Raw genomic sequence first — 10,384 nt, 5'->3', positions numbered from 1 at the left:
AAAATAAAACACACATTGCTAGGGCTTTATAGTACCATTCAAATGCCTTTGAGAGGAGATCCTGTGGGTCACTTGTAGGTACACACACACAGCAAAAGAGGAAAAAGTCTGTTAGGGATTTGTTAAACTAAAACAAATGTATCACCTGTATTATTGTAAGCATGAACGCACACAAAAGCTGTACATTCAACACAGATATTATCTCTTTCTTCCCTCCCTGCTGCTGCTTCAGTGACCACGACCAATCCCTGTGTGTGACTTAATGGCCTGGAATAACCTGAATTAGCTGATTACAGCGGTCGTCAACGGTGACAGGATCAGAAAATTAGGTCTCAGCAATTTCAATAATAAAGCTTTAAAAATTAACACTATCACAATTGGATTACAGCGGTGCATGTAGGAGCCAGCACAGAGCCCAAAATAGTCCACCACAAATCCACCATGGAAAATCCACTATTATACAGGGAGAAGAATGAAGTTGCTGGAATGGGAAAAAAACTGGTGCGGATCATACTGGGAGGAAAGAGATGCAGTCGAAGAAAGAGAATGGAAGGGCAACTAAGTGGAAATGAAACATTCATACAACAAAGCAAATCTGAAGAGACCCACTTTTGAAAATCTTTTTCAAACTCTTCCCGACTCTTGTTTAAGACTTCTAGAGGAGTTTCAATTCCCATTATTTTACATTTGGTTGAAGGAAAGTTGTCATGTCCATTGCAGTCAAACTTTCAGATTCACAGTCAAATTTGTGTAAACTCATCTAAATTTAAACTTTTGCTGCTTAAAAGTTCTTCTAGTCTGGGTAAACTTTAAAATAAGTTGCTAAACATCAGTTTAAGATTGTATTGTCCTGTATTCATGTCTGCTAGGGTAGCACTTACAAAAAAATATCCACTCTTAGAGACCCTTGAATGTTAGAGATGGTCAGCACTGTACTCACTGTGATGAAGTACCGTTATACTCACCTAGTCAGTCTACTTGTTTGCGATTTCCTTCATTGTCAGACTTTCAACCACATACAAATGTGGTTTGAAGGTACTCTTTAAGCCAACTTGTTTTTGAAGACTTGGGTGGGTCTACGATTGCAGCTGTGCCCCATCACTCGCCTGTGTGAGACAGTGTTACAAACCGGAGCCTATGACAGACTTCTCATTGACACAGAGTGACAGACATCAAAACCTGATCTTTTTTATTGTTGACACTGCAGGATTTCTGAACAATACTTTCTGATCAAAAACCACAAAAGCTTTGCTGTAAATATACAGTACATGTATGTATCAGTGTGATGTCATACCATCAGTGCTCATCTATGCTACTTTTACATGGGAAAAAGAAAAAAAAAAATCCACCCACAAATAATGAAATAAAAGCGGATCTTCTGTGAGTACAGTGCAGTGTAAATACATAAATCAATGTAAATACATATATATTTTTTCCCTTTTTCCTATAAAAATCCTTCAAATTAAACAGTCAGATAATAAAAAGAAACCTCTTTGGTTGAACTATTCAACATTCACAAGTCACAAGTAGATATTGCTTCATTTTAAGGAGTCATGAGCCAAAAAAGTTTGGGAACTACAAACGCAGGCAAAAAAAACTTGACACACACATACACAGTACATATTATCGTTATAAGTCATTTTGGATCAGACCATTAACTGAACATTTCGTTAGCCTACTTGATAATCGCATATAATAAAAAGCAGCGTGTTCTTTTGTATAGCAGATTTTCTAATGTTAAAGCTGGAGTGCAGGTCTCCTCCTTCTGGCAGTGAGGGTAATTACAAAAACACTGTCGACACATGCTAATGTCATAAGCTCCGCCGTAGCCTACTCTGTTGCTACTGTTGTGGCTGTGAAACGGTGGATAAAATGTTTTGAGCATCACACAACCCCCCGAAATGACTCATTTCACTATCAGAATTTGATCCATTCGGTCCGATAATATTTGCAAAGTCTAGAGGAGCCGTACGATTAAATGGTTTGATCATCATTCAAACTAGCAGAGGGCTAATCGGAAGTTAGCTGCTCAGCCAAAGTAAGCCTCTGGTGTGCTTGCTCTGTCCATAGAACATGTACAGTATGCATTCATCTGGCCAGCGTGGGAATGTCACCACCGACACAAGATTTAAAAACTCTGTATAGTGTGAAATACAGAGAGAGTTATCTGGCGCTGACAGGCTTAATCAGCATTGTGTGAACTCGTTTGGCAAGGGCTTGAATATAACGGACGCTCGTTTATCTGTAACAGTTCCGCACTGCAGGTTTAAGACTAAAGTAAAAAGAAAATCAACAAAGCTGGTGAGTTCATGCTCACCCGGATGGCTCGAGTTTTACAGTATGAAACAGTAGATTAAGACAAGAAAGGGCAAAGGACAAAGAAAGTAGACAGACTACCCCCATTTCAAATTTCCAAACTTTCTTCAGACCTTGATTTCAGATTAGATCAGATCAAAGTTTAGTGTGAGATTCACTGATACGCTGCCAAGTAGATGATACCACTGTATAAATCAATATGTTTTACATCAAGAAATAACATCAAAATGAGACTGGAAGTACAGAAAATGTGTTTGGAACTTCTTCATCATTGTATTTTTTTAAGACTTTTGCAATCACGGAACTTTTAAGGACATGGGAAATAATCACATTTTCTGAATATTTCTTCAGACCTTCACAGAAATGAACAGAGAAGGAGAAATATATAAAGGAATGAAGAAATATCGACTTAAGAATCTGATAAAAAGAACAACATTAAAGAGAGTTAAAAATCCCTGGCAATTACTGTCAACCTGATTTGCTTTGAACCTCAAACCACCTGATCTCCCCTCAAAGCCACAGAATTATAAATTATACAGCCCAAAATAATAAAAATGTCTTTGCAAATTACAAAGCCTCATTTCATGTATTCTCTAATAAAGACGTCTTGTCTCTGTGCGTCATCTTCTCTGGCTTCTACACCACAGTCTTGAAGGCCTGCAGTATCATGTTGGTTTGGTGGATGAGCTGGTTGGCGCTGACAAACACTTTTATCACTCTGGAAACAACCGTGACAGAGACACAAGGACACACATGTCAATCATACAGCAAAGAAACCATGGCAACAATATCAGGATTGATCCAGGAAACACTTTGATCTGGCTGGAATGGAGAATGTCAGGCTTCAGAGAAAACAAGCCAGCATGAATTCACAGGAAATGGGTCAAGGGAATTATTCAGCAATGGTGGATTTGATAGAAGCGGGCCTGTGATCAAACGACAACCGTTTACATGGTGGTGACAGTGTGTGTGTGTGTGTGTGTGTGTGTGCTGGCATGTGCATGTACAGCTATAAAATGTGTTGATAACTGTGCGTGCATGTAAAAATGAAGAGGTTACATTGAACAAGTGAGTGAGGAGACAGAAAAGGAAGCTACAGAGGAAAATAAAAAGGAAAAACAAACAGAGAAAACTCCTAAAACAGAGAATAAACTAGAAAAAGTGTCATACTTTCCATCTTTGAAGAAAATTTTGAGAGTGTCGCTGAAGCTCTTGGAGTATTTCACAAACTCTTTCTTCTGCTGTTCCAGTGCCTAACCAATAAATACAGACAGCTTTTCAGCTCCACTTATTTCAAAGGAACTGTGTTTGTGTGTATGTGTGTTTTTTTTTTCTTCTTCATCTATCTACTTACCCGTTTATTCTGATACTGGTATTTCCTGAAGACTGTATTAACTGTGTCTAGCAGCTCCTTTATGGCACTGGCAATGTCTCTGTGTATGACGCACACAAATAACAGCATGTTAAAAAAACAATATATTTCAAAATCTGTCGGTTTTCATCAGACAGTGATACCCTGAAACTAAAAGTTCTTTGATCCTGCTCGTTCCCTTTTTCCCACAAACACGGATTTCACCTTCAGCTTTTTCTCCCCTCGTATGCACTTGAAATCTGCCGCTTTGTAAATTTAATTTTTCAGCATTCCCTTTGAATAGATTTCATTTCTAAGCCCTCCGCTGGGTAAGTAACTTAAGCAGTGACTCACTAAGAGTATTGAATTTGATCAAAATAATGGCAAAGTGGGCCAAGAGAATGAAACGTCTTTGTTTTTCTCTCTTCAGTGTGATTGTGTGTTTATGTAAACAGTCTTGCAATGACTATTCAATGACATACAAGAAAATGCCTAAATCAGCATTTACTGTATGAATGTTTGTCGCATGTTTTAATGATTTGATATATACATTTATGGTAGGTCACATGACACCTGAGCCAGTTCCAATGGTTGATGAAGAATGGGAGGTGCAGTTGAAAGCCCTGAAAAAGCTAGCAAGTGGACCTTTGAGTTAAGAATAATTTGTAACACATACTTTTGACACTTGACTGCACTTTATCCTGTGTTGCTATTTAAAATATAACTTGGAAAATGTCCCATTCACCATAAACACTGATTTTATAAACATAGCTGACCCATTGGGAGAAAAAGTGCACTGACTGTCAAACACATTCTGGATATATATAATCAAGCATCCCTTTTAAAAAGCATAATTATCAACAGCAATTACAGTTTTTTACCATTTTGCACACATATTGCATATAAACACAGTTACTTGAGCCCAGAAATGAACCAAAATTGTTTGTTTGATATAATGAGTGTCTGTATCATAAACACACATTGCATCAAACAATTAACAATTACAGAAAAAGAGTTTATCACCCACTGGAATAACTGGCTGAGATGTTTTCTGGCAATGTATTCAAAATGAGTGCAAGAAGTTTCACTAAAACTTTAATGTAGAATTAAACCTGGTGTACATTACACACACACACACACACACACACACACACACACACACACACACACACACACACACACACACACACACACACACACGGAGCTGTCTTACTTGATGGTCTGTAGGAAGCCTACTCTGTCATTGATCTCATCTGGTATGGTGCTGAGGATGTGTTTCAGAGCTCGGGCCCTCTCATTCAGCTCCTGGAACTCCGGCTCTCGCCTGTCAATCATGAACTCTGAAAAAACACCAAGACGAAGAGAAAAATACAGATCTCTTAACTCCTCAGCGACAGGCACATCAATGCACATGCAAATAGCTACAGGGGACACTGACAAGAAGCATTTCATAATGGGAGCATGTGTGATAAAATGCATGTGTACAGTGTGGATGTATAAAATGGATACAGGATCAAGTATGCATGTGGGTACACACCCATTTCAGTGACAGTGTTAAGTTTGTTTGGTGAAGGTGCATGAGCCATGCAGGAGGTAAAGTTAAAATTCATCTTAGAGTGAGTGTGTGTGTGTGTGTATGCCTGTGTGAATTCATTACTACCATCAATCACTGTACACGGCACAAGGAATTCAATTACAGACAGAAACGAAAGAACATTTGAGAACAGGAACAAGAGTTGATTTGTGGAGAAACAGCTCCCCCTAGTGGATAATTGGACTCATGTAATATGACCAAAACACAGGCTGTGGCATCACAGGAACCAGAGCCAAGAGAAGTTGGTAAACATCCAGTATGTTAAAGTGTCCTTGAACAACACAGTCCCTGTCCTGCTTCCAGAAGACAGCAAGTAAAAGGGTGAACTTCCAAAAATGTAATGTTGGCATATACTTTTTTTTTTTGGTTATTGACTTAGTTGGTGGTATACATCATCCTACCTTCCACGTCTTCTGCGGCCATGCGGAGAAGAGACTCATAATAGTTGATATTTAAATTCTTCTTCTCCAGTATTTTCATAACAATGTCCTGGGTCAGCCCTGGGTTCTCCTTTTCTGCCTTGAGCCACAAAAACATACAATTGCACTGATAGTAATCACAGTCCGCCTCTGTGTTCTTATCTACACATCGATAGAGGGTTGCTAGTCCAAATGATTTAAAAAGTAAAGGTTTGGGCAGTTTTTACAAGAAAGATGGCAGCTCATTTCATAAAATGTAAACAAACTAACAAAAGAAACTTTTTTTTTGTACCTTTATAAAGGCTGCCCTCAATGTCTGCGCTGCTGATAAGTTGACTTCCTCCAACTGCAAGTTATAACACAAACACAAACACACACACACACACACACACACACACACACACACGGCTTAGCTCTTATCGTGGCCTCTCTTCCGCCCTGAAATGTAATTCTGCAGACAGTACATACAAGTCAGACATCCTGCGATATCAAAGGAGGACATTGTGTTATTGTACTGTGAAAGCTGTGTTGAGTCCACCCATCTGTGTTCCTGTATTCCTCTGAGCTGATATTCTGGTATTACAGTGTGTAATTACCTCTGCCTCATAGTTCTGCCTGCTAGTTTGCACACCATGCACTCACATGTGTTGGTTTGAATTAAAGTTTCTTTCCTATTAAGGTTCACAGAAGGAATATAACATACAGTAAAAAAAACAAAAATAAGATTAGTCAGAAGTAAAAGGCCTTTGGCTATAGTTTGTGGAAATTGCATTTAAACACTTTTTGGCATTTTGCTTCTTTATTGGAGTGGACAGTAGAGACAGACAAGAAATGAAGGGAGAGAGGGATGGGGAGTGACGCTGCGGTTATACAGTCACCACCCCAAACCCATGACACCTATGAAAATTGTTTTCATAGGTGTCAAATTTATAGTGTTTGTCAGACTTTCAAACCATGTTCCTGTACTCTGTAAGTCATACTTTCCATAAACATAAAGAGCACAGATGAAGGTGTTAAACTGAACAGTACAAACTGATGTGTAATGTTTTGTGTGTGTGTGTGTGTTGATTTGATAAATGAGGCCCACTGTGTTGTTTTCAAAAGTATCCTCTATTGATTTTCTTTGTCATGTCATTTTTTTTGTATTTGTACATTTCTGTCACCAAAAAACTTTTTCTTTTAAGTACTGGTGAATATACTGGGATGTGTAAATGAAATGAACATACATGAAGGATAAAGATCAACTGCACACAACATGTATCTCATCAGGACTGCAGAACAAACATAACATTGGAGCACACAGTCACATATAAATACAGATACATCATACTGTAGACATATATACCCTCCACATATTAGCAGTTACACAGAATAACATGTTTATCACTTAATTATACTCTGATCACCTCATATTGCTATTAAACTACTGTATATATCACTCTTCTTCTTTTTAGTCCTTCTTCCTTGTGAATTCAAAATTATCCTTCTACTCTTTCCTTGTTCCTTTTCTGGTATATCATAAACCTTCTCTGAACCTTGCACAAAATCTTAAGCACTGTCCATCAAACATTATCACTAAAGCCACATTACAACCTTTGTCTGCTTGACCTGAATATTTACTTTCAGTGTCATCCGTATTACCCTTGTTTATTCAGTTCCTGTTTTTTTTTTTTTTACTTCAACTGATATTCTGTATTCTTTACCTGGTTAAAGACAGGATACATCACGGTGTAGAGAGCCATAGAGACTCTTGAGGAAGTGTCTGCTTCATTCTTCATGTCCTCCATGGTCATCCTTGACCAATCAATGGCCCGTTACGTGTGCGCTTGTCCACTGATGCCAGTTTCACTGCATTCAATCACTCAAGGAGACTGACAGAATGGGAGCAGACAAGGACCTGAAGAAGAAGAAGGAGAGGAAGAAGAAGAAGAAGAAAAAGAAAAAGAAGAAGAAGGCAGGACAGGTGAACAAGCAGGGAGAGATAGATGGTGGTGAATGGAAATAACTGAGTTGGGAATTCACAAAAAGGTAATGTAAAATTGCACCGTGGCTGCAATGAGGTGTCAGTTTAACCATTTCAATGTGATGTTCAAATGTTCTTGTATTGAAAAGAGAGGAAAATGTGGTTAATAAAAGATGGAATAAATTCATAAAATACATTTGTATAATGATTCCAACAATGCACCGGCTCTATTCCTTCCCATTAAATGTCATAAAATCCCATGTGTATGACTTCCCAGAAAACCTATCTGTCAGCACACATAATAATCACATAACATCACCAAAGCACGTTCTTTACTATTCCGCTGGGTGCAATGGTGACAAAACCGGCATGACTCATACCTGAATAAGGAACACCCTCTCCAATATTACTGCTGCAGTGAAAATATCAGTGTGATAAATAAAGCACCTTGGCATACATATTCAGTGATTCTTCACCTCATTTGCATCATAAGCAGCAAGCTTGTGAATCCTGCTGCTTAAAAATAGAGAGGATCTCTTTCACTGGCCTGTGTGTGTCTGTCATTTCTTGTCACACACACCCATCTGCATCTGACACCTCCAAGACCAGTTCTTCCTCAGACATTGTTTGCTGTGTCGTCATTCTCCACTCCGCTCATCAGATGCAACAGATTAATTCATCAAGGGCAGGGACACTTATTTACATACCAATTCATTGTTCATGTGCTATTTATTTTCAGGATTCCAGTGAATCACCTGACACTGACTTGAAGTTCATTGGCCTTTTAGTTCATTAAAAGCTTCATTTGCCCTTTGATACCCACTATTGTAAAGCATAAGTTATAAATAGGTCCAGTGTGGAAGCGATTTCTTGTATTAATAGCTAACTAGGATTATTAGAGGTCAATGTCTTCATACAGGTGCAAGCATTTGAAAACAGCTACGACTAGGAGACAACAACTGACATAATTACATTCCTTTTATAGCCACAAAGATGCAATATACAATCACATCAGAGACCAATAGTATAATGTTGGAAACAATGGCAAAACAACACCGTTAATTTAAACACAGTCAGGTTCAGTGGCAGTCAGACAGTGCTTCATTACTTTTGGGATAGTGTCCTCTACTGGTTTCATAATCCTAGAAAGTCGACAAAAATAAACAGACCTACGGTGTTTCCTAGCAACCCGACTCAAATGGTCTACATAGGTGAAGGTCCTCGAATTTATATTCAATTGAGACAGGGTTTTTGCCTCAGCAATCAAAAAAGTGGAGAAATGAGCAATAACATTTAGCAAAGATATTTCCTGTGCAGAGAAAAACAAAATTGTCCTCCAGATTCTGAATAAGGGACAACTGGTGATAAGCATGGAGAGTCAATTAGTGCTATTTTTGGTAACTCCAGCACATGAAGTCAATTAGGCTTGTGTCAAAACCATTATGGATCAATTAGGGTTTAGTCAATCTTCAATAAATTACACTAATGTCTAAAGATCTGTTTAAGATAGGCCAAGGTTTCGTCTATAGATGGAGCAACTGTGAAGACAGTAAAGTGGAGGGCAGGGGTATTAACTTTCTGCGTATATGACCCAGATCTCCTAACTAAGCATCTAAGTATAGATAATGGACTTTCCCATGGTGGACATCATGAAAAAAAATCATGATTTCTCCACTATATTTAGATGTGGTGATGTGTGCCTGGTTTATGGTCTTGTGTATGCTGGCTTACCGGTAAACCTTAATGACACACCTGAACGGTAATTTTATATAACAAGCTTTTCCTGCTTTTTATGTCAGTACAAAGGTGTGGTAATCTACCTCTTGAATCATTTGTGCAGACCATTAAAATTCTTTCTGGACAAAGTAGGCTGCAAAAGTTTTTGAAAAAGCACTGACCAGCCACAATGTCAAATGGCAGTTTTGAATTTCTGTGTCTGGCTCATTAAAACCATCAGGTCTCTTAGAGCTCTGTAACAGGGGCCCTTGCATCAACATGAAGTAAATTACACTAAAAAGAATACTGCCATAACCCAGTATGAGAGCACATTTACTGGCAGAGCACCATAATTTTGCTGTGGTGTTAATCTTTGAACCAAATTATCGAGCCTCTTCTTTACATTTTATGGTGCGCTCTTTGGCAGGACACTAAGATAAGTGTGAGCAAGGTCACTGACTTCAGTTTCCTATTTGACAACTGGGTCAACCACATCATAAGCTGTGGCTCCTTTTCCATCTTCATTAATACACAAGTCTTTGCAGCAGTAGACAGCTGACAGTGATGTGAGATGGTGTCGACATGAACCCCAGCGTCCCAACAAGTTTGTCACTTAGCGCTAACTGACTGACAGTAGGCTATAATACCAATGAATAAGAGTTTGACACGAACCTGCGGTGAGATGTTGTCACGGAAGAGAAGACAAGCCGCTGTGACGGAGATGGGTAATGTTGAAAAGCGACCAATATCTAACTTAGGTAACGTTTAGCCTGCTAACATCAGATTAGCCGCTTAGAGCAGGTGAACAAGTCCGTCCTTAGCGAACAAGCGCGGCTATATCGCTAATTATCCGGTGATAAATAAGCGGTAAAATAAAAGATAAGACGACAGCAGGTAGATATTTGCTTATACAGGATACTCTGCCTTTCTTGTTGTGGGTTTGTGTCTCATTCAGGAAGTTTGCTGCCTGACAAAACTGTAGCCGAGAGAGCCGGTGTGGGCGGTGTTGAGTGCTGTCCGTTAGT

General features: G+C 38.8%; 1 protein-coding gene across 1 annotated transcript; it reads right to left on the bottom strand.

Moving 5' to 3' along the window:
- Positions 1 to 1,163: 1,163 nt before the first annotated feature.
- pdcd10a (programmed cell death 10a) lies at positions 1,164 to 10,337 on the bottom strand. Its single transcript, XM_067594422.1, has 8 exons — positions 10,032 to 10,337; positions 7,384 to 7,577; positions 5,973 to 6,026; positions 5,663 to 5,780; positions 4,881 to 5,007; positions 3,671 to 3,749; positions 3,487 to 3,569; positions 1,164 to 3,034 (listed from the first exon to the last, which is right to left on the bottom strand). Exons 2-8 carry the CDS (start codon positions 7,471 to 7,473, stop codon positions 2,953 to 2,955), a joined length of 633 nt encoding a protein of 210 aa, XP_067450523.1. The 5' UTR covers positions 7,474 to 7,577; positions 10,032 to 10,337; the 3' UTR covers positions 1,164 to 2,952.
- Between the last annotated feature and the right edge of the window lie 47 nt (positions 10,338 to 10,384).

This window comes from Thunnus thynnus, chromosome 7, assembly GCF_963924715.1.
Source record: "Thunnus thynnus chromosome 7, fThuThy2.1, whole genome shotgun sequence".
NCBI lineage: Eukaryota > Metazoa > Chordata > Actinopteri > Scombriformes > Scombridae > Thunnus > Thunnus thynnus.
The sequence above is the reverse complement of the archived record's forward strand: the minus strand, read 5'-3'. Positions and strand labels throughout refer to the sequence as shown.

Excerpts from the sequence above, each read along its gene's own strand:
- pdcd10a (XM_067594422.1), bottom strand. The coding sequence starts at position 7,473 with ATGACCATGGAGGACATGAAGAATGAAGCAGACACTTCCTCAAGAGTC. Across the intron at positions 5,781-5,972 it reads TGAGGGCAGCCTTTATAAAG|GCAGAAAAGGAGAACCCAGG; the intron begins GTACAAAAAAAA and ends TTGTGGCTCAAG. Across the intron at positions 3,035-3,486 it reads ATTTTCTTCAAAGATGGAAA|AGTGATAAAAGTGTTTGTCA; the intron begins GTATGACACTTT and ends GGTTGTTTCCAG.